Source organism: Hippopotamus amphibius, chromosome X, assembly GCF_030028045.1.
Source record: "Hippopotamus amphibius kiboko isolate mHipAmp2 chromosome X, mHipAmp2.hap2, whole genome shotgun sequence".
NCBI lineage: Eukaryota > Metazoa > Chordata > Mammalia > Artiodactyla > Hippopotamidae > Hippopotamus > Hippopotamus amphibius.
In genome coordinates this window covers 32,862,384-32,887,177 of record NC_080203.1, presented here as the reverse complement: position 1 = coordinate 32,887,177, position 24,794 = coordinate 32,862,384, and the positions used below count along the sequence as shown (strand labels likewise).

Sequence of the window (24,794 nt, the reverse complement as noted above, 5' to 3'; positions counted from 1 at the left end):
TCCCATATGCCGTGCGGTGAGGCCAAAAAAGAAAAAAAAAAATGAGGAGCATAGTAGTTCTTTGACCCAAAAAGTACTGACCCCCTGGAGTACTGAGCTTTTTTTCTGGAGTAGTTGAGTATCATTTATGTCTGTTGTTTTCAGGAAAAGATTCTTTGGGATTTCTTTCACGTCTGTCATTCTATATGGGGACAGTGAAAAGAAACCTCTATTTCATATGCCTTTATCTTTAACCTAGTGCTCACTGCAGTGAGGCACAGTAAGCACAATGGAGTTTATTTCCCTGATATGTGTGTTCTTTTTTTCTTTTTTCTCATGACAGTGATATATTTATCTCTTTTGAACCACATTTTTACTCTCGCCTTCTTAGCATCCGTGTAAAATAGAACACATACAAGTACCTGTTGTACAGTTGGGCATACAGAGTGACACACTCAGGGTCACCCACCTACTCACTGGTCATGCCAAGCCTAGAATTATGGCTCTTATGCTCTCTGTTTCTATTGATTTCCAAAAGTAGCTCAGTAAACATAAGGAAGAAAGGAAGAGGGCGTCTTTAGTTTGCTCCATTATGCTACAGACTTGTAACATTTCTTCTTGACACTAGAAGTCATAAGTATACTGTTTATCTAAAAATTAATGTTTTTCTTGGATAAATCTGTTTATGTTTGATGCACTTTATTAGTAGAATATCAATATGTGTGTTACAGCATTTAACTTAGAAGTTTTGAGAGTAGATTGTAGGGGAGGAAAAAAATTTCCTCTACCCTCTTAGGTTCTGTGGCTGGGATCTATGAAATAACCTGACAAAAGACAGATTAAGAGGAGAAACGGTTTATTATATATACATATGGAGGCCTTCCTAGAGGAATAGTGAAGACCCAAAGAAGTTGTTAGACCCAGGGGCTTATAGATCATTTTAACAAAGAGCAAGAAGTTTGTGGAAAAGTGACAAGGTAAAAAAAAAAGGAGTTTAGGCTTTTAAGGGGCGGTAAATTGTGGGAAGCTAAATCTCCTGGGGGAAACTAATGGAAGATAAGGGTTATTTAGTAAGGTTCTGTTTAGGCAGATAGGATTGATTCTCCCCTTCCTGATAAGGGGGAGACACCTTCACAAAGGGCATTTTATGTTCTGTTTTCAGGTTGTGGGGTGGGGGTGGGGGTAGCATAGAGACTTTTTCTTAAGTCTGTTTCTTCTCAGTTGCCTTCACCTCAAAATAATCCTTAGGCAAAGGAGCATATTTTGGGGTGACATATTCTGATCCTCTTCAAAATCATTAGAGTCTAAAACTTAGATGAAAGGATTTAACTGTAAGGGAGTGAAAGGGAATTTTTGTGAAATTGTACATATGCAGTATTTTATTTAAAATATGCACTGGTTTAAATTTGGTTCAGTCAACAAACAATTATTATATGTCAACATTGTGTTAGGCACTGAAAATATAAAGATGCAGTGGATAATTCATGCCAACAAGCAGTGCATGGGAGAAGACAGACATCAACAATGATAATTAAGAATTAAGTATCATTTTCCTGAGAAAACCACTCCTTTGACGGTATATATACTTGATATAAGTTCATTGTTTAACACCCTGAGTTAAACATATAAGTTCATTGTTTAACATCTCCTGAGTTAGAAACTGTGATCACTTTTCACTCTCTTCTCTCCCTTCAGTGTCTGCTCATTTACCAAATCCTGCCTGCTTGATCTCAGAAATGTCTTTGGAATCTGGCCATTCCTTTCATTTCCACTGCTACAAACCCAGACCTTTGTCTCTTACCTGGACCATTATAGCTGTTCTCCCAGATTCCAGTCTTTCATCCACACCGCCAGCAGACTTGCTTTCCTATAAAACAAATCTGATCATGTTACTCTACTGTTTCAGCACTCCTTTTGGCTCTCTTTTTTCCTATAGAGTTAAGTCTTAATTTCTTAGATGACTCAAGGTCTTTCGGAGATCAGCCTAACCTCAGATCTCATTGTTATTTCCCACCCTTCCCTCTCCCAAACCTTATGTTCTGAGCCACTTGGTTGTTTGTGCCCCAACAAAAATGTCAGACTCTTTGTTGATTCCATGTACTTACATATGCTGTTCCCCTTTGCCTGGCAAATTAATTTAAGACTCATCTCCTCGCTAAAGCATTCCTTGCTTCACCTAATAAGTAATTTTCTCATATGCTCCCTCACTGTTCCATGATACTTGGCCCATAGTTCTGTTAAAAGCACTTACTGTGTACTATATCAATTTATGTAACAACAGCTAACATTTTATGAGCCTTTACTATGTGCCATGTACTTTGCTAAGTACGTTTTATGTGTTACTTCACCTCACAACAGCCCTGGTACTGGCATGAAGTACTATTAAGAACCCTATTTTACAGATGAAGAAAAGAAGGCTTAGAGATATTGAGTAAAACACCAATTTCACACAGTTGGTAGATACAGCACCAGGATTAGAACCCAGCTCTAATCTGTCTTTAGAGTTTATGCTCTTAACCATTATGCTCCCCTAGTTGGCATCTGAAGGTCTGGCACTATGTCTTCATTTAGTCCACAAGTATTTATTGTGTCTACTATGTATTTATCACTGTTCTAGGAGTCGGGGATATATTAGTCAACAAAAGAAACAAAAAAAATCTATTGTTATGAAGCTTATTCTAGTGGTGGGAGACAGATAAACAAAAACTTTGTAATATATTAGAAGATTATAAATTTCATGGAGAAAAATAAGGCAGATATAGTGGGGTGATGGGAGGTAAATACAGTGGACAAGCAAAGCTTCACTGAGAAGTTGTCATTTGAGGAGAATCTGAAGGAGGTGAGAGAGAGATCATCTGGCTATTTGGAGGAGAAGAACATTCCAGGTGGAAAGAACGGCAAGTGAAACTGTGATAAGGCAGGAGTCCTGGTATGTTCAGGAAATAGCATTGAGGCAGCTGGAGCCAGTGAGCAGGAGAGGAGTAGTAGAAAGTGAAGTCACGGAGGTGTAGATGGGGCAGTCATAACGTGTAGGCCACTGCAAGGACTTTGGCTTTTGCTCTGAGAAAGAAGTCAGTGGAGGAACAGAGAATGACATAATCTGACATATTTTAAAAGGCTTATTCAGGCTTTTAAATACTGAAAATAGATTATAAGTAGAAAAGAAATATTTATTTTGGTATTTCAAGTAATTTACCATATCTGGTATATAATGTGTTAATAAATATCAAAAGGCTTACAAGTTTTCAAAGCAATCCAACTTTAAAATGACATTTTTAGATAATCAGCATATTTGGATATGGATTTTGATATTAGATAATACAAATGGTATATTTTTTAGGTATGATAATGTAATGGTAGTTATAGTTAAAAGAGAGATTACTAGTTAGAGAAACATATAGAATATTTACTGATAAAATGAATGATGTTTAGATCTTGCTTTAACTACTCCAGCAAAAATAAGCAAATACATAAAAGTGGGAGGGTTGATAAAACAAGGTGAATAAAATGTTGATAATCATTAAAGCAGGTGATGGATGCATGGGGTTCATTATACTATATATTATTCTATCTACTTCTGTGTATATTTGAAATGTTCATAATAAAGTTTTATATATACATTATATTTACATAGAGATATAAATATTCTCTCTACATATAGATATCTTTTCAGAGAGATATACGAGGGTAAGTCAAAAATTATCTGCACTCTGGCTAGAGAATTTATTTTAATTAACTTTTAGAAAAGGCAAATACATCATTTTTCGATATAATCTCCTTGCTTTTCAATACACTTTGTCCATCTGTCAACAAGCTTTTGTATTCCCTCATTAACAAATGTTTTAGGCTGAGCTGCGAGCCACAAATGCACCACTGTCTTCACTTCTTCATCAGAAGGGAATTTTTGTCCTCGTAGGGCTGCTTTCAGGGGACCAAACAGGTGAAAGTCAGATGGAGCAAGATCAAGAGTATAGGGAGGATGCTTTAACACCTCAAAACAAAGTTTTTTGCAGAGTGTCAACAGTGTGGGCAGAAGCGTGCAGACGTGCATACCCTCAGACCACAAAAAATGAATCACTGCACGCTGCTCTTCTTTTGTGCAAATCGCAAGTGCAGCATCCATTTTTGCTCACGCCACAGTTGCAAATGAACTGATGTAACACGTTCACACCTGCACAGCAGTGACTGGGGAGACAGTACCCTTGAACTGAAAGCACTGATATGACAGTGCGGCCAACAGAAGTTTTTTGTTTTTGTTTTTGTTTTTCCCGGTTATGTCGGGATCCTTGCGGTCCTTTCTGGTGTCCAAGGTCGTCTGCTGGTGTTCATTTGGTTCTCTGTGGGAATTATTGCGTCTTTTGGTGCATTCCCAATGCATCTGTGGAGAGGGATGCATTCCACGTCCCTCTACTTCGCCGCCATCTTTTTTCCCATCCCAACAGAAGTTTTATTATAACCAGAGTGCAGATAATTTTTAATTCACCCTCGCAGATATAGATAAAATATATGACACTTCACTTAGTAATTCTTCCTTTAAAATCTATCATAAAGAAATAATCATATATGCCCAAAAATGTAAGTAAAAGGATTTTCATATTAGTGTTTTCACAATAGCTAACATTTGAATAAACTAAAATTTTAATAGTTGTAAAATAAAAACTATGGTGTAATCCATAAAGCATAATACTATGCAGTCCTTAAATTCTTTTCAAAGACTATTTAATGACATTTAAAATATTCTAAATAAAATGTAAAGTGGAAAAAGCAGAATGAAAAATTAGATATAACATTATCCCAATCTTGACTAAAAATATCTACAAATATTTATAGATTTTAAAATTTAAAGAAAATACACTAAATTATAACTAGTAGTTATCTCTAGGTGGTAGGGGTTTGGGTCATTTTTATTTGATTTTTTTTTTGTATTTCTCTGTATTTCTAAAATTTTCTTTAGTAAACTTCCCTGATTTTATTAAGACAAACAAAAGAAGATACTATAAAAGTCTCTGGTTTAAGCCTTTGACCCTCTATTAGGATAAACAAATAATAAAATAGGGGTAAAGATTCATGTTCCAGGATTTGTTGAATTGCTGTTTATTTAGCAAAAAATTGGAAATGTCTAAATTACCAACAAATTGGAAGTGATTAAATTATGATGCATCCATATGCAGCTAGTAAATGTTTCCAAAGAGTGAAGTACAGAAAGCGCTCATGTAAAATAAAAAGGAAGGTACTAAATCACGTGTACTGTATGATTTCAGTTATGTTTGTAGAAAATGAAAGACTGAAGATGGCCAAAATTTTAGCAGATTATAGATGGTTTTAATTTTAGTTTTTCTACTTTCTGTGTTTTCTGAATTGCCTATACTGAACATGTATTACATTATAATCAAAAATACATTATTTAAGTATTTTGAAAATATGTAGAGTACGAGGAAAAGAAAATGGATGTTTAAGGAGGGAAAAAAAGAGATGTGGAGTCACGGCTAGGGGAAATATGCTAAGGAGTTAATGAAGTGAAAATGATTATTAAACAAAAAGTTGCATTTTATGTAACGGGGCAAGAAGCCTGTTTAGTCTTATGTCTTCCAGCAGCACTCACTAATCTGGCAGTAAAATTAGGGGAAGTAGCTGTGGTCATCTAGGATTAGGAGTGTTTGGCAAAGGGTCAGGGCATCTGTGTTGCTGGTCTACCTCCACAGTGGATGTGGAGATGTTTTTATAAACTGTAAAGTTGTTAACAGATATCAGTGGTAGTTTTTAATCTATCCCCATGGCCACAGTCCTATTTAAGCCCTCGTTATTCTTACTTAAACTTTACTGACCGTTTTTCCTGCCCTCTCTTTCCAAACCATCTTTTACATTATTGCCCAGCATTCTCTTTCTAAAGCCCCAGTTGGATCGTGTTGTTGTTCCTTTTCAGAAACCTGTGTTGACTCTCTATCACGTTAGAATGTCTGAATGCTTACGCTGCAGATCCAAGGCTCTTTATGATCTGGTCTCAGAGTACCTTTCTACTCTAATCCCCTACTTTATCTCCATATATGTTTTTCTCCATCCTCATCATCATACCCACCCTTCCCTAAATACGCAAGGCTTAGCTAACATTCTGTATTTTTGCTCATGAAACATCCTCTAAAACATTTCAGGAACAACCTCTGGACTTACAGTTAGATGATTTGTACTTTTGCTTTGGTTCTGCTGTTTACAGGTGGCTCTGTGACCTTTAATATGTTATTTTGATCTCTTTGAGCCTCAATTTTTTTTCTTAATTTCTTCACCCTCATAATGGTAATACCTACCTCACAGAGTCGTTAGGATTCATTCAGATAATGAATACAAAAGTATATTGTAAGCTAAATGCACAGCACATATGTATGGCATTATTTTCTACCTACCTCTACCTGTCAGGATGCTTTTGACTTCAAATAACAGAAATCCAACTGAAAATGACTTAAACAATGAGGAAGCCAGTCTGCAGGTAAGGCGGCTCCAGGGATGGTTGATTCAGCAGCTCAGTAGTGTCATCAGGGATGCAAGGTCCTTCCATCCTCATGCTTTGCAGTTCTTTATCTGTTGTTCTCTTGGGCTTAGTCCCCTCATGATAGTAAGATAACTACTGTCTTAGGTGTCACATGCAGACAACAATGTTCAGAGGCAGGAAAGAGGAAGGTCCGTTTAGTATATCCCTTTTTAAGAGTGAGGAAGTCTTTCTAGAAGCCTCCCCTGTCACCTCATCCCCCAAATGGACTTGCACTCATGTCTAATTGATGAAAACTGTAGCATATGCCCATGCCCAAACCAATCATCACTAGAAATGGGAGTGAGCTCATCTTAATTAGCTTAGACCAATCGTGATCACCTCCTGGTGCCGGCTCCCACCTCTCCTAAAGGAACAGATGCTCAAAAAAGGACAAAGTGGGGTCTCTGTTGGAGGGGGAAGATTGTGATAGCAGGATGTCTTCAGAGATGATCCTAGTTTATTAGGACAAGGAGGTGAGGAAGTAATAAGTAACAGATTCAACATAAAGGGGAGTCAGCTTTTAGTGGATCAAGATGTCAATCAGGCATCATACAAAATGATGAGAGAACAAATGGGGTGAGAAGAGTATGAAGCTTTTGTTTTTCTAGTTTTAACATTTGTTTTCACGTCTAAATAGGTATGCAGTGGAGCTGACGAAGACCCTGATGATAAAAACGCACCATTTCGACAACGGCCATTTTGCAAATATAAAGGACATACTGCTGATCTCCTTGATCTTTCATGGTCTAAAGTAAGAAATTCTTATTTGAATTTTGTATTCTATATAACTATTTTAGGATAAAAACAAATGTTTTACTTGTATGATTGTCACAGTCAAGTGTTTGAATGTTTGTATATATTTTGTGGGAGTTACAAATTAATGAAAGTTAAAAAAGAGAAATGTCAGATTCGGCTAATAAGAAAATGTTTATATTACTTAACAGCTTCTATTTGCATCTGTCTATAAACTTGTACTTTTTGCTTCTTTTATAAAGTAGTTTTGCAAGGCAACTATCCTTAGCAAAATGGATATGACTTCAACTACACAGGTGAAGTCTGATCTATCTAATCAAGACTGTTTTGGGGCTAATCTGCTGCATTTATGAAATTATTAATTTAGGTTTAATAATTATATTCTACAAATCAATGGTAAGTCTTCATTTTGTGATTTTTTTTCCTTAAAGCAAAATTATTTTAGAAGTAGAGGGGCTATTTTGCAACCAATCAAATATCTTAGAAGTTTGCAAAAATATTTTAAATTTTATTTAAGGTGTTTGAAGCATGAAGCAGTTTTCAGAATTTTTGCATGATTCCTTACACTTTCTTTGTATGAAGATTTGTCAGTAATTGTATCTAAAATATATTAAGAATTTCTAGGGGAAAGTAATATTTCAAAGCCCTAAATTGAGAAAAGTCATCTGAGTTAACAAAATACTAGCAAGGATACCGGTGATGCCCATATATTTTAACTATGTTAGGAGAACCTCATGTATCACAAAGATATCACTGGTATATATTGGCAAGTCAGGCTTTCCCTGAGCTCCAGCTTTGAATCACTCCATTTATGAATTGCTGCTTGTATCATACTTGTTTAGATGTTATGGGTGCATTTCATAACATTTTTCTCTAACCTCCTGGAACAAGCTTTGGCTTCACCTGGTAGTCTGGTTTTAAATTGAGCCCCAGTTGTGTCTTTGTACTCCCTCCCCACCCTGTGTGAAATCTGAGTTGTCAGAAGATGGAAATTTAAAGTGTCCTTAATCTGATAATCGTATTCATCTAAAATAAGAAGTACAAAGCACCTAATTGGTAACCCTGGGAACCCTGCACTCATTTTACTTTCTTAAAGCAAACCACTGTGTTTTGTGAAATGTAACGTTAACTGAAGAAATTAATTCTCCATTGACCACTGTGTCAGTCAGGGTTCTCCAGAGTAATAGAACCAACAAGAGGAAATACATACATAAGGAGGTTTATTTTAAGGAATTATTAGCTCACACAGTTGCGGGGGCAGGCAAGTTTGAAATCTGTAGGGCAGGCTTTGAAAACTCAGCAGGAGTCACACTGGAGTCCTAAGGCAGAATTTCTTCTCCAGGAAACCTCAGTTTTTGTTCTTAAGGCCTTCATCTGTCTGTGTGCGCTTTTCTTAAACTTTCTTTTTCACCTAACTGTTTATCTATGTACATTTCCAGGTCCTATTGGCAATAAGATTCTAAGCTTCTTAAGAATAGGGATCAGATCTTACTTTACTGTTGTTTCTCTTCAATATCTAGCACAGTTGATGTTTATAGTAGGTTTTCTGTTTGTTGAAGACTTATTTTGTGCCAGGTAACAAGAATTACCTTGTTAAAATAACAACGCTGTGAAGTAGATGATATTTCATATTGTGGATTAGAAGACTGGGCCTCCGACCCATCCAAGATCACAAAACTAGTTATGGGTAGAACTTATATCTGAATCTAATTTTTTTGACTCCTAAGATCATGCTTAGTTCAAGAAAACTATTTAATTTCATTTTTTTAATAAGTTTTTATTGAACAGAAATCTCTTGGCATAATAGAACCAGTCTTAAATGTCTTCAGCATCTTCACTTTTAGGGATGTCTTCATATTTCTTTCATATGCTTAAATCAATGGACTCTTGCAATAATTGAATAAAGTCAGTTTTAATGAACAGCAGACCATAGATTTAGTTTTTATATACTTGTTACTAATCAGCGAGACATATAAAGCAAACTGTGCATACTCTTTAAAACTTCTGGAACTGACCAGACCTTGAAAATAAATTGTTACTAGATGTTTCAAAAGTTGTTGTAAATCTTGCAAAATTCTGTTTTTTTCTGTCGTTTTGGTTTTATTTTTTTACTTTTACTTTTAGTTTCAGTTTTTTAGATTTTTTTCTCTTTTAAAACTTTTCAATATTTTATTTTATTATTTTATTTTTAGATTTTTGGCTGTGTTGGGTCTTTGTTGCTGCATGTGGGCTTTTTCTAGTTGTGGAGAACGGGGGCTACTCTTCGTTGTGGTATGTGGGCTTTTTAGTGTTTTTTTTGGTTGTGGAGCATGGGCTCTAGGCTCATGGGCTTCAGTAGTTGTGGCATGTGGGCTCAGTAGTTGTGGCTCATGGGCTCAGTAGTTGTGGCTCACGGGCTCTAGAGCGCAGGCTCAGTAGTTGTGGTGCAGGGGCTTAGTTTCTCACTCAAACCTGTGTCCCCTGCATTGGCAGGCAGATTCTTAGCCACTGCACCACCAGGGAAGTCCCCAAATTTTTATTTTTAATTGTAAGATACACTGTCTATTTAACAGGTATACCACATAAAATGTGCATTTTTTAAACTGGCCCAAATAGCATGTATGTATCAGTCCAGTAACGTGTCTGAATCCATGTTTGTGCTTAGTCTTTTTACATTCAGAGATTGAAGAGTCTTTATTACTTTAAGCAAACGACAAAGCATCTTGTTTTTCATAACATGTGTTCTACTTAAGCACTCTGCAGAATAGAGTAGTGGTTAGAGCCTGGAGCTAGAGCCAGACTATGCTGGTTCAAATCACAGCTCTGCCACTGACAAGCTGTGTAGTCTTAGACAAATTATTTAACCTCTCTACCTCAGTGTTCTCATTTGCAAAAGGGAATAATAATGTACCTACCTCATAGGGTTGCTGTATAGTGCTGAGAACAATGTTCAGCACATTGTAAGTACTCAATAAATGCCATCATTTTTTCAATTGGTTCAGTTCAGCACCTTTACGCATACTAAAGAATACTAGGATCTCATTTGGATTTCCTCGTTCAGTATAACTCATACTTCTTCCCTTAAATAGATTGTGTTTAGAAATTAAAGAGCTTCTGCCAGCTGGAAGCTTTTGACAGATAGATGTTTGGTTTCTGGGTGACTGGCCATGATAATGCCTAAATCAGTTACACTACCCTCTTCTAGCTTTGAAAATTCTGTGATCTATTCTGAGACATTTGACAATTTTTATTCTCTAGTTTTCTTGCCTAAGGTGTGATAGGTACATAATAACTTTTCATTTCCATGCTGCATTATAGGGTAATCTTTTTGAAGGTATTTTTTTAACTTTTTATTTGTTTATTTTTTACAATAAACTGCATATATTTAGAGTGTACAATTTGGTATCCCAGTCTCCCAATTCGTTCCCCCCCCCCCCCGAACCCTCCCCACTTTCCCCTTTGGTGTCCATATGTTTGTTCTCTACCTCTGTGTCTGTATTTCTGCCTTGCAAACCAGTTGATTTGTACCGTTTTTCTATAGTCCACATATATGTGTTAATATACAATATTTGTTTTTCTCTTTCTGACTCACTTCACTCTGTATGACAGTCTCTAGGTCCATCCATGTCTCTACAAATGTCCCAGTTTCATTGCTTTTTACAGTTGAGTAATATTCCATTGTATGTATGTACCACATCTTCTTTATCCATTCATCTGTTGATGGACATTTAGGTTGCTTCCATGTCCTGGCTATTGTAAATAGTGCTGGGACTTCCCTGGTGGCGCAGTGGTTAAGACTCTGTGCTCCTGATGCAGGGGGCCCGGGTTTGATCCCTGGTCAGGGAACTAGATCCCACATGCTCCAACTAAGGAGCCCACATGCCGCAACTAAGACTCAGTGCAACCAAATAAATTAAATAAATAAATAAATAAATAGTGCTGCAATGAACATTGGAGTGCATGTGTCTTTTTGAATTATGGTGTTCTCTGGGTATATGCCCAGTAGTGGGATTGCTGGGTCATATGGTAGTTCTATTTTTAGTTTTGCAAGAAACCTCCATCCTGTTCTCCATAGTGGCTGTCTCAATTTACATTCCCACCAGCAATGCAAGAGCGTTCCTTTTTCTCCACACCCTCTCCAGCATTTACTGTTTGTCGATTTTCTGATGATGCCCATTCTAACCGGTGTGAGGTGATACCTCATTGTGGTTTTGATTTGCATTTCTCTAATAATTAGTGATGTTGAGCAGCTTTTCATATGCTTCTTGGCCATCCGTATGTCTTCTTTGGAGAAATGCCTATTTAGGTCTTCTGCCCAGTTTTTTATTGGGTTGTTTATTTTTTTGATATTGAGCTGGGTGAACTGTTTATATATTTTGGAGATTAATCCTTTGTCTGTTGATTCATTTGCAAACATTTTTTCCCATTCTGAGGGTTGTCTTTTCGTCTTGCTTATAGTTTCCTTTGCTGTGCAGAAGCTTTGAAGTTTCATTAGGTCCCACTTCTTTATTTTTGTTTTTATTTCCATCAGTCTAGGGGGTGGATTAAAAAAGATCTTGCTGTTATTTACATCGAAGAGTGTTCTTCCTATGTTTTCCTCCAGGCGTTTTATAGCGTCTGGCCTTACATTTAGGTCTTTTATCCATTTTGAGTTTATTTTTGTGTATGGTGTTAGGAAGTGTTCTAATTTCATTCTTTTCCATGTAGCTGTCCAGTTTTCCCAGCACCACTTATGGAAGAGGCTGCCTTTTCTCCATTGTATATCCTTGCCTCCTTTGTCATAGATTAGTTGACCGTAGTTTATCTCTGGGCTTTCTATCCTGTTCCATTGATCTGTATTTCTGTTTTTGTGCCAGTACCATACTGTCTTGATCACTGTAGCCTTATAGTATAGCCTGAAGTCAGGAAGCCTGATTCCCCCAACTCCGTCTTTCCTTCTCAAGATTGCTTTGGCGATTCGGGGTCTTTTGCGTTTCCATACAAATCGTAAAATTTCTTGTTCTAGTTCTGTGAAAAATGCCATTTTTTGAAGGTATTTTAAGTGACAGGGAATACACATGAGTTAAAAATTCACCAGTGTTATCAATGCGAAAATAACTGAAGTGACAATCAAATGAATAGATGCCTTATATTCATAGCTAACTGCCAGTATATGCAGGCTCCAAAAACTAAGGCACACCTTGCTTAGTCCCTCTCTTGGCGTCTGGCAAATTTCTTTCAACAAAAATCATAAGATTCATCATCATTTCAGAATAGGTAAGGTGAAAAAGTCTTAGAATCAAAGAAATATTGTATTTATTTGGGAAAAAATGGGATTGTCAAGTGAATTGAATCTCTTTTGTGCTTTCTGATGCTGCATATAACAATAATAATGACACAACTGTTGAGGTACATAAAACTAAAAGTTCACTTTTATGGTGTAAGTATTTTTTTTTCATATGGTGATAAAATAATGTCAATTTCTCCATAGAACTACTTTCTGCTTTCTTCTTCGATGGATAAAACAGTCAGGTTATGGCACATTTCCAGAAGAGAATGCCTTTGCTGTTTTCAGCATATAGATTTTGTCACTGCCATAGCTTTCCATCCAAGAGTAAGTGTTTACACGTTTTGTTGTTGTTGTTGCTATACTATGAGGAAGGTGAGGGAACCAGGTTCCTCTGGAAAGTAATTGGACTACAGGAAAAAAATTATTAATAGCCACGTAGTTAAGAGCAACTTAATTTAGTGTTTCATTCTGCTTTAAAAATAAGAAAGGAAATAAATATTGTGCTAATCTGCATTAGAGGAGCTGGAAATATTATAGTCTAAATATAGCAGTGAAAAGTCACCCCAAATCTTTAATAAGACCTGCAGGGTATAAATAAAGAAATAAGATATCCTGTTAAAGAGGAGAGAGGTTGGAGACAGTAGACGAAGAAAAGATAGCAGGTAAATAAATGACAGAGGGAAGCATATAGGCCAGGATAGTTGTAGGAGGGTCAGGAAGGAAGGAGACAAAGAGGAAAAGGTTGAAAGAGGCAAAGACCAAAATTCATTACAAGATAGACAATTCCTATTTCATGTTTGGGAACATTGTTAATCTTGAGATCCCTTCCTACTCATTTTCAATGTAGAAAATCCTTTAATATCTTTCCTCTAGAAAGAATTTAACATGATTTCAACTAAAGGAGAAAAATCTACTATGATGGACTCCAGACCTATCTTATGCACTTATAGGATAGAGCCACCAAATGTGTGGAGCTCGAGTAGTTTCAGTTCTTTACAGCAGTAAGCACAAGGGATGTCACATGTTGGCGCTGCTTCACTAGCTAGGTTGAAATAAGTGGAGGGCTTGAGCTGACCCTCAGTGACTTTCCCTTCCCTACGTTGGTATATGGTTACATTTCCAATCATGTCCTCCTCTCTATATGTTTAACACCCATTGTCTTTTTAATACCACCTTTCAATTATATTCACGTTTATTTCTCTCTTTCCCCAGATTAAGAGAGAAGAATGAATTTTTTCTCTCAATATAATTTCCCTCCCTGGGCAGGCTTATACATAGGCAGTAATAATTCTGAACCCTTAGAGAAGACTTTATTAAGAACTTTTGAAAATTAAAAATGCTTAATCTATGTTAATACTGTATCAGTTTTGACCACCAAGCTTTCGAGGCTTCTTTCTGATTAATATCCCCATCCTGTCACCTAAGGATGCAACAAGAGGATGGATTTACCCCTGTCAGCAACTGTGAGCAAAATCCCCCCACCTCTATTTTAACTATAATGTATCAGGGTGGAAAGAGAGGGGTATTAGGTGGTGATAGTTATTTATGTAGTACTTATTATTAAGGTTTCTGTTTAGTCAGTAATTTTCCTATACTTTTATTTGGTTTTATTTTGGAAACTGAAAAGCCTTATTTCTAAAAATTCTGCTGACCTAGAGAGTTTATGAGAGGGGCTAGGGAAGAATGGGGTGGTGTTGACATTTTTCTAGGAAATATGACTGTATCAAATACTGTTACCTGGAAGGAAGGAAGGAAGCAGAGTTTTGAAAGAAATAGCAAAATGGAGATATACGTATGCACACATGTATATATGTACATAAATACAATTCTAAGACCAGGATGAAGTATTTTTACTTGTTCAGCACTTCTACTGGTAGACATTGAGTTGAGCCTGCTATATCATAGCCATAAAAATGCTTATTCTATGAAGGTTATACTTGAGAGGCTTCAGAAGTGGGTAAGAAGAATAATCTTTGAGTGGAGAAGAAAATCTGTTTCTCGTTTTGGCATCCCAATTATTTTATTTTATCTTTAATTTTTATGTTACCAAAAATTAGAGCAGCTTTGTGGTAGGCCTGGTTTAGTTTAGAACAGGGTTTCTAAACCTTGACACTAATGCATTTGGGGCTGGATAATTCTTTTTCATAGTGGGAGGGAAGCCTGTCCTGTGCATTATAGGATATTTAGCAGCATTCCTGGCCTCTACCCACTAGATGTCAGTAGCGTCCCACCCCCTAAATCATGACAATCAAAAATGCCTCCAGACATTGCTAGGTGTCCCCTGTGGGGCCAAATTGCCCCCAGATGAGAACCCCTAGTTTGAGATTGAAAATTTGGTTGAGAATTTAAATAGTGAAGCAATTCTCTGCTGACAGGGTGTCAGAGTTCCAAAAATTGACTGAGTAGGCTAACTGGCATTAGTTACTCTTTTATCCATCCGTTACATGTATTCCAAGGAGGGTATGGGCAAATGTACCATTACAGGATAGTGTTTCCCAAAGCACGTTCCTTGAATGTGCTAGCCCTACTAGATGTCCCTACCTGACCCCCCACCAACCCCCCACAAAAAGCTGGTGGTTAAAGATTCAGAATGCGTGTTAACTGAAAATCCTGTTTAACTTTCTGTAACCCAGAATTTCTCAAACTTATTTGATACAAAACCCTTCTCCTACACAATATACACTCCAACACAGTATCTATTAACATCTGTACCTTGGGAAAAGCAATTTAAGGATATGATAAAGTGATTAGAACATCATTTCTCCAAAATGAATACTGAGGCTTCTAATTGTTATTTTTAGTGAATGAAATCATGCTTACTTTAATGCTTTCGAGATGAAATCTGCATATTTTAACATTTTTAATAGACTTAATGTATTGATTTGCTAATGGGTTTTTCTTCATGTGATAAAATGAAAGCTTCTTCTTTTGCCACATTTTTAGGATGACAGGTATTTTCTTAGTGGGTCATTGGATGGAAAACTCCGCCTTTGGAACATACCTGACAAAAAAGTGGCTTTGTGGAATGAAGTAGATGGTCAAACAAAATTGATCACAGCTGCAAATTTCTGTCAGAATGGCAAATATGCAGTGATTGGGACATATGATGGCAGGTGTATTTTCTATGATACAGAGGTAAATGCCTGTCTTGTATAAGTGACATACTTGAATGCTTAGTAAGACAGTTTTGTGATTTGGAATAAGCTGGTGTATCGTCTCTGGACTTTAACTGCCTTATCTGTAAATTGAGAAAATAATACCACGTTTGTCTGTGAGTTGACTCAGATGATATTTGAGGTTCTTTCTAATTCTGATCTTTTTAAATTGTGATTTCTTTTTAGCATTTGAAATACCACACACAGATACATGTCCGATCTACCAGAGGGCGCAACAAGGTTGGAAGAAAAATTACTGGCATTGAGCCTTTACCTGGAGAAAATAAGGTACTAACTATTCAAAACCATCTCTCTCCACTCTATATGTAGACTTCTGAAAGTAAGTTCTTCATATCTTGACTAAGAATATATTTCCTTTCCTATGGAATGTTGCTTTTTCTAGTTTTGAGGAGATATATTCTATATGTGTGTAACACCCTTTTTCGGTTGTACCTTAACACAGATTAAAAGATGGTATTTTTAACTTTTCCTTTGATTTGTTTTTAGATACTGGTAACCTCAAATGACTCCAGAATCAGACTATATGATCTTAGAGATTTGTCACTGTCCATGAAGTATAAGGGTTATGTCAACAGCAGCAGCCAGATCAAAGCAAGTTTCAGGTAAATTGGCAATGAGGAATTCCCAAAAGAAATCAGAACATTTCTCCCCTACTCCCGTTTTTCCATTGATCTGTGGCTTATGTTTATATGGTGGTGTTAGTCATTGTGCACTTTTACAGCTGGTATCTCATATTATCAGTCATACAGTACTTAACTGTATCCACCTGTTTGGTAGAGTTCCGCATTGCCCCTACTCTGCAGATGAAGAAACCAACGCCCAGAGAATAAGTAATTTGCCTGAAGTCACACTGGTAGTTGCAGAGCCAGGATTAGAAGACTCCCAGCTCCAGAATTTATGCTTTTGCACTTTCTGTATGCTTCCTAAGAGGAGATTTACCCCACCACCACCCATCCCACCCATGGTCTTGATCCTTTTAGGTAATAGAAGCTAATAAAGCATTTTGAGACCCTAAAGTACAGTGTCCTGTATTTATACCTTTACATATCATTATTATTTGAACTCTTAATTTGGGATCTGTAGGCTCTCCTGAAATACCTACCTCCTCTTCCTTTATATCCCTCTTTATTTCAGCTCTTTTCTTACCAATTCTCCTTTCTTCTTGAATTACCCAGTAATTACCCAGTAACTTAATGTGTAAAGTATTCTGCTTTTCTCTTTCATTTCTTAAGTAGGCATTCCTCCCAGTGTGAGCAGCTGTTACCTAGAGCTTTGATGAAAATACTAATGCCACTGGCCACCCACGTCAAACCCACATGTTCAGGACCTCTGGAGTGAGACTAGGAGTCTATAATTCAGCAGGTTCTCTTGGATGTTTTCTTAGGTGTTTCAAAGTAGGAAGCTCTGATAGAGGGAAACCTAAAAAAAACCCCACAACTTTGATTTTTTGTTTCTCTCTTCCCTAAATTTAGCCATGATTTTAGTTACCTCGTTAGTGGCTCAGAAGATAAGTATGTTTATATCTGGAGTACTTACCATGACTTAAGCAAGTTTACTTCAGTCAGGAGAGATCGTAATGACTTTTGGGAAGGTATTAAAGGTAAGTAAATGCTTACTTTTGTGTCTTATAAGTGAATAAAGTTAAAATGGAGATGTATCATAAGTAAATTTCTATAGGCATTATTTCTAAGAGACTGTTCGGGAGTTTTGACTGCTTTCGTTTCGTATTCACTTTGATTTTTCTATACCAAGGAAGAACTTACACTTGTCTAAAATTTGAGAAGTCATTGAATCTCAGAACTTGTATGTGGTTTTGGTTTTTTTTAAGAAAATATTTTTGGGTTTTAAATAGTTCTTAGTTACTTATATGTTAATTTTTAAAGATATTTACATATGACGCACTATTATAATTTTTGCATAGTGTACATTTAGTCTTGATGTTTAGAATCAAGTTTATTAGTTATCCTGCACTATATTTTTTTCCCCAGCACATAATGCAGTTGTTACATCAGCTATCTTTGCTCCAAACCCAAGTTTGATGTTGTCTTTGGATGTGCAATCTGAAAAATCAGAAGGGAACGATAAAGGTGAAGATGCTGAAGTTTTGGATACCATGCCCTCCGGTGGGTACTCGTATTTTATTTGCCCTTCATTTTCTCTAGTCAGCCTTTAGTAGCCTCATCGACCTGTGGGTATTATGAGGTCTTCATGAGTATAAAGAATATTTCTTGTATACAACATAATGATTGTCACATGTTCATTTCTGAACATTTCGGTAACAAGTTTTACTTCTTTTAAATTCACCTGGGAGTTAAAAATGAAAATTTTGAAAGTTCATAATTTTTTCTTACAGACAACCATTCTCTTTAGAGAAACGCAAACAAGACATAAATATATACAAAATATATTATCTGTCTCTTCTACTACACCATAATCTCTGTGAGGACACAAATTTTATGTGTTTTATTTATTGTTGTGCCATTGCCTAGCACAGTGCTTGCCTGCATATGGTAGGTGCTTAATGAACACTTACTGAATAAGTGAATGTTCTTTTCTACTTGCCACAAATTTACTGGACAGCTATTTACAAGCCTGTAATATCTTGCCCTTTGCAGCAAATGCTTTGAGAATGAATAATACTTTCACTTATATAAAATGCTCAGATTAGGAAGTGAAAAGAAACCATCAAGTACTATTGAGTAGCAATTATATAAAAACGGTCCCTGTTAATTCTTAAGAGTAAGGTAAAACCATGTAAATTTGGGCCAGTTGTTAATGAAAACAAGTTTGTATTGTTATAATGTATTGCAGAATATTTTATTAAATGTGTTTTCTCACTTTGGAAACTACACCCAGGCCTTGTAGAGAGTTATAAAGACACAACCATAGATACAGTGTACTAAGGGTGCTTCTAAAAGTGTTTGAATACTTAAAAGTTCTCAAGCATTTTTATCTCATTTTATCTCAAGTAATTTCCCTTGCAGTATTCTTTGCACTTTACAGTACACTAAATACACTATTTCTTCTGTCTGTGAAGAAAAGTTTTGATAGCAAAGATGAACTTCAGTCTAGCACTTCTTTCAATTAAAAGATGTAAAAATAAACCAACTCAGAATTATTACACCTTTACTAAATGCCTGTTTGGAAATTTTTCTTTTCATTTTCTTTTTTTGCTCACAGCGAAATCCTGCTTTTCTCTTCTAAATTAAGTCATTTGGTTGTTTGGGGGTTTTTTTTCTTTTCTTTTTCCCCAATGATGCCTTTTTTCACTTTTTTCTTTTCTTTTTCCCCAATGATACATTTCCCTTACACATTGCACAGAAAATTCTAGCTTTTTAAACCATTTGAGGAAAAATGAAAAGTACTTTTTAAAAAATTTCTCAAAACTGCACCATATTAAATTAACATGGTGCAGTTATTACTTCAGTGGGTCATTTTTAGAGAGGCACAGTTTTGGATCATACTCAGATTTGTGTTTGCTGTTTTGTACCTGTGTAGGTCTACTCTAAGAATGAACTCTTAAACTCAGGGTGTGAGATCATAAAATATATCTGATTGCCCTCCTCTTTATTCCTAACATATTTGGCAACTTAAGCTTCAATTTTCCTCATGTTTAAAAAGGTGGTAATACCTTGTTTACAAGGTTGTGATATGGGCATAAGACCTAAATAGGCATTTCTCCAGAGAAGACATACAGATGGCCAACAGGCACTTGAAAAGATACTCCACATTGCTACTTACTAGAGAAATGCAAATCATAACTACAGTACACACACACACACACACATACACACGTGCACACACAACAGAATATCACTCAGCCATAAAAAAGAATGAAATAATGTCATTTGCAGCAACATGGATGGACCTAGCAATTATCTTACTAAGTGAAATGAAGTGAGTCCAACAGAGAAAGACAAATATGATATCACTTAGATGTGGAATCTGAAAAATAGTACAGATGAATTTATTTACAAAACAGCAACAAACTCACAGACATAGGAAATAAACTTACGGTTACCAAAGGGGAAGGGGGGAGGGATCAGTTGGGAGCATGGGATTAACAGATGCACATACCATATATAACATACATAAACAACGAGGATTTACCGTAGAGCACAGGCAACTACAGTCAATATCTTGTAATAACCTAGAATGGAAAAGATATATGTATTTATATGTGTGTGTATATATATGTTTATATATATATTTATATATATACACACCTCCAAATATGTGTATATCTCCAAATCACTTTGCTGTACACCTGAAACTAACACAATATTGTAAATCAACTATACTTCAATTAAAAAAAAAAAGATACAGCTGAAAACGCAAAAAAAAAAACCCAAGACAAGGTTGCGGTAAGAAATAAAGGTAACACATGTAAGGTGTCTAGCAAAATGCCTGGCATGTAATAGGTATTATCATCTTCATTCTATTGTATCTTATAAAGCATTTTTTATATATGGTGAATTATTTTCTTCTCTAGCCTTTCTGATATCCCTCAGTTGTTTGCTGCTGCTTCTGCTGCATAGCACCACTTTGAGATATACCAAAGGGTAGTTAGGAATGTTCAAAGGATTAGGATATGTTTTTAGCAAATCTAAGTGAAACCATTTTGTCTGACTCATCCTGTACGCAACAGTTAAACAGTTTTCCAGTTAAAGTTTGGATTATTTTCTTCTTTGTTAATCAGTCCTTAAATCTACAATTTTTGCCTAAGCGTAATAGTTAACACTGAATTTTGTCAAATGTTTTTACCGGCAAATGTAAAAGGTGAGTGTTTTTGCCATTCAGCATAGCTACATGGTTCTCCAGTATGGACTGGAAAGGCAGAAGGTGCTGTCAGCATTCACAGAGCAGTCGTATGTACTTCATTTCATGGCAGTTCCAGTATGTCTGCTGTACAGTACTGTCAACCTCATTAGTGAATCCTGTTAGCAAAAGACTTGCCCAGCTGATGCCATCCTTCCAGCACTCCAGTTCTGGGGCTGAATAACACTAGCCTCTTGCCATGAAATGAAGAAGTAAACAACTTAGAGGCCTTGGCTGCCTGGGAGTAAATCCAGGCATCTAAGCCTTAAGGGACCATAATCTCCCTATGCCAAGAAAAGAGCAGCTTAGACAAGGTAAGTGGAAGTGAGCCTTAGATAGGCGAGGTACAGGAGGATGAAAAGATCACAGGAGCAAGCCAGAAAAGAGACTGAAAAGGCAGGGAGAGGTTCTTCTATCCCAGAGGTGGAAGGTCACAGGCATGTGACAATTGTGGCAGCAGGCTTCATATTCCTTTAAGATCAACTAAAAACTTTTTTTTATGCTTTTAAGGTATTATGAAGACAGATAACACAGAAGTTCTTCTCTCTGCTGACTTCACTGGAGCAATCAAAGTGTTTATTAACAAAAGGAAAAATGTATCTTAATTTGAAATGACATTTAAAATAAACATATCAGTAGGTTTCTATATGTATCAGAACTGAAAAAAACTATAGTGTTTCAAGCTAACATTCTTTTTTTAATTTTTATTGGAAGTTGTTCAAATATAATATATTTTTTGAAAGGCAGTGTTAATGATCTAGTAAACCCTGGACTGATAGACTAGAAAGGAATGTAGCTAGAATAACATTGCCAGACATTAGGCTTTATGTTTTGTTATGTTTGTGTTTTTGTTATATAAATTGTGAACATGCACAGGTTTCTGCATGAAAATATATTAATATATTAATCACATGTGTGTGCCTTTTGGTTACATGCACTAAATCTAACAGAGTTAAATTATTTCAGTGGCTCTTTTGGCCTCTTACTGATGGGGAGTGTCTTGTTTCTAGCTTAAGTAATTTCTTTTGCACAAAATTTCATTTTTAAGAGAAGTGGTATCTTTTGACTGAGTTATTGTTTTAAAAATGTTATATAGGTTTTTAGTGGGTCAACAACCATGTGTAAATGGTTTTTATAAATTTCTCAATTTGGGGACGATTTTTTTTGTGTGGTCTAAATTGTGGACTTAGGATTCTTTTCTTTGTATGTGTATATATAATTTTTTTTTTCGCCACACTGGAGCACAATGTTTCTATGTAAAGAATTCTTTTCATTCTTTATCCATGAGCACCAGGCTTTGCTCACTTAAAAAAAATTAAGCCGCATTAAGGAGTGAGTCTTCTTTTTTACAATAATGTAAAAATGAACTGTTTACATTTTTTTAAAGCATTGTAGTTTTAAAAATCAAGCTGTTTTGTTTTGTGTTGTTAAATATGAAAGCCTTTGTAAGTATTGATATAATGTACCAATGAAATAACATCTGGGGTGATGGAACCCTGATAATGTTGTTGATGGTTAGCATATGTTTCTGAAAATTAAATATGTATTATTAAAAGTTGGTGGCCAAAACTTGTTAAACACATGACTTTATCTTCAGATGACTTCGGTAAAGCAGAGATCAAATTTTGGACCCCTAAATTATAATGCATTAGCTACATACCTTTAAGAAAAAACGTTTTTAATTCTAATTCTAAAGTGAACACTCATAACAGTTCATCTATATGCTTATACGTTCTTTACTGCATTTTCAGTATGTAAGTGAGAAGCTCAGGAGCCGTGATCATACCCTTGTTAATCAGCATGGTCTTGGGGTGTCTTGGATTTTCTAGTTATTGCATATTGTTTGCCTTGGTTTTACCCCTATGCTGCTTTCTTCCTCTTGCCAGTGCTATGCTTTCTCCTTCCCCTCCCTCCTCACTCTCCTCTCTCCACCTTTCTGCTCACTTTTCTGTACTCTATCTAGTAGATCGAGTTTTTATGCCATTGGCTTTTTAACCAGTCACTTTCTTAGTCTCAAGGTCTGGGTAGCAGTGTGAGTGGTCTGGTGTCTCAAAGAATTCAATGTCTTCAACCCTCTTGGCTTTCACTGGCTTTTTTGCCTGAGGCCTAGTAGTCTGCTGTGGTACTGGATGTTTCAACTGCGTATAATTGGGCTGCTGCCATATGAATATTTCCTGATAGGTTTCATGTGGTTTCTCAAACAAAAAGGCAAAAAATAGTTGGGATGCAAGCTTAAGAGAATAATACTGACACTTCTAAATTTAGTTTTTAAAATGTTGGCTATCACTATATAAATACACTGCAAAGTTACGAGTCAGAAAGTGAGTAACATCGAGATGTATACAAAGAAAAATTGAACAATATTTTTCCCTAAAATGAATATTAGAAACTCACTATAATAAGTGGTGTGGTATTACAGGAAGGAGCACAGATTCTAGAATGAGATAAACTTAGATTTGGTTTCCTCTGTTAGCACCTTCCTTGGGCAAGTTATTCTATGTTAATTTCCATGACCTTGTCTGTAATATGGGAATATCTAACAGAAATTGTAGAGATTTACTGAGAAATCGTGTATGTGTAAAGCTTGGTACCTAGCCAATAGGTGTATTCAACAGACATACATTTCTCACTGCCTCTCCCGAATCCCTGAGTACCCTCCTAGACCAGGAGGAAAAAAAAAAAAGGGATGTGAAAGTGCTTTCTAGATACTGCGATTTCATGGATGAACAGTATTTTAAGGATTGACATAGGGCACCAGCCTTTTTTTGCCAACTCAGCACTTTTAAAAACTGCCACCATCTACTGTCACCTCATCGTAAAAGACAGAACATTTTAATACTAAAAACAAGTAAAGTCACGCACAATCTTATCTTAGAGTAACAGTCTATTAAAGTGAATAAGCTTAGCTTTTGAAAAAAGTAACTATATTCCCTTATTTTCCCTTTCTCCTTTGGTGAAAATTTCATCACAGGCTTGGTGTGGCTGCCTGAACAAGTTTAAAACCACATTTCACTTAAAACCTCTTTGAAGAGTCATATTGAGCCTTCTCCCGCCTCCATCTTGCTTACCTTAATTGGAATTAAAGTATGAATGACTCAATATAACTTAGCATGCCATTTTCTCTGGTCTTCAAATTATATACCAGGGCAGTTACTTTTTATTCTTTGAAATATATGTTTAACATTAATATATCCATCCCCCAAATTCCAATTCCAGTTGTATAATTTTGAGAGCCAGCTCTCCTCACTGATATGAAAAAAATTAAATTATCAGAATGCTTTTAAGTCCTTTAATTATTATGGGGATTCCAGATAAAGTTTTCAAAAGAAAATCATTCCCAGTTTCACTGGTTTCTAGCTTCCTGCCTTCTTCATTAAGCAGATGTTTATTGAACACCTACTATGTACAGACCGCTGCTGTGACTAGAAAAGAATAAGGCAGCAACCATGTGCCAGAAGAGCTTACAGTCTGATGGAGAAGATGGCCACAGAAACAAATAAGAGACTTGGAACTATCTTGTGGCTGTGGCCCTGGAAATGCCCCTTCTCATCCTATCCCCTGTCTGTTTTACCCTTCCGAGTAACTCACGGCAGCCACTTGATTCTCAGGCCAGTCTTTGTTCATCTAATATTACAAGTAGCAAGGATAATATGGGTAAAAGACCTTATGAGTAAGCCATAGGTAAGGTAGAGAAAATGGAGTACCCACCATGCCAACCCTGCCGCTGGTCTCTGGCCCCTTCCTCTCAGCCTAAAATCGTCTATTTCCCCCCAAGTTTACATGTCTTCTGTTTTGAGCTAACTCCTGTGTAACAGACCCTCCCCTCCCCACAACAGCTCTCCTGTTCCCTTCAGTTCTGAAGCTTGGTCCATTTTGTTTTCTTTTTGTTCCCTAGATTTGAGTCATCTAGTCTTGGGTAGCCCGGGTTCGCCTTGTTAGTCACAGCCACTTTGCTGGTGTAGATCCATGCACATGAAGTAGATTCAGGTTGTTACAGCAGGGCCATCGTGAAGGGTGGTGTGGAGACGAGGGGAGAGATCCACTGCAGAGTCCCCAACAAATCAAATGCCATCATGTAGGTTATCTAGGGTGGTCCAGGTAGATGGAGGTTGTCTGTACATCTAGCTACCCTGCATTACATTTTAAAATTTTTATTTTGGAATAACTTTAGATTTACAGAGAAGTTACAAAGAAAATACAAAGTTCCCGGGCTTCCTAGGTGGCGCAGTGGTTAAGAATCTGCCTGCCAATGCAGGGGACACAGGTTTGATCCCTGCTCCAGGAAGATCGCACAATG

General features: G+C 36.4%; 1 protein-coding gene across 1 annotated transcript in view; it reads left to right on the top strand.

Moving 5' to 3' along the window:
• Positions 1-22,066, top strand: part of WDR44 (WD repeat domain 44) — a 74,428-nt gene extending 52,362 nt beyond the window's left edge. The window contains exons 13-20 of the mRNA XM_057718215.1: positions 7,140-7,253; positions 12,705-12,827; positions 15,447-15,638; positions 15,845-15,946; positions 16,166-16,281; positions 17,152-17,279; positions 17,668-17,802; positions 21,008-22,066. Of these exons, the coding sequence (XP_057574198.1) occupies positions 7,140-7,253; positions 12,705-12,827; positions 15,447-15,638; positions 15,845-15,946; positions 16,166-16,281; positions 17,152-17,279; positions 17,668-17,802; positions 21,008-21,102 (1,005 nt within the window). The 3' untranslated portion in view covers positions 21,103-22,066. The remainder of the gene's footprint in view (positions 1-7,139; positions 7,254-12,704; positions 12,828-15,446; positions 15,639-15,844; positions 15,947-16,165; positions 16,282-17,151; positions 17,280-17,667; positions 17,803-21,007) is intronic.
• The last annotated feature ends 2,728 nt before the right edge of the window (positions 22,067-24,794 follow it).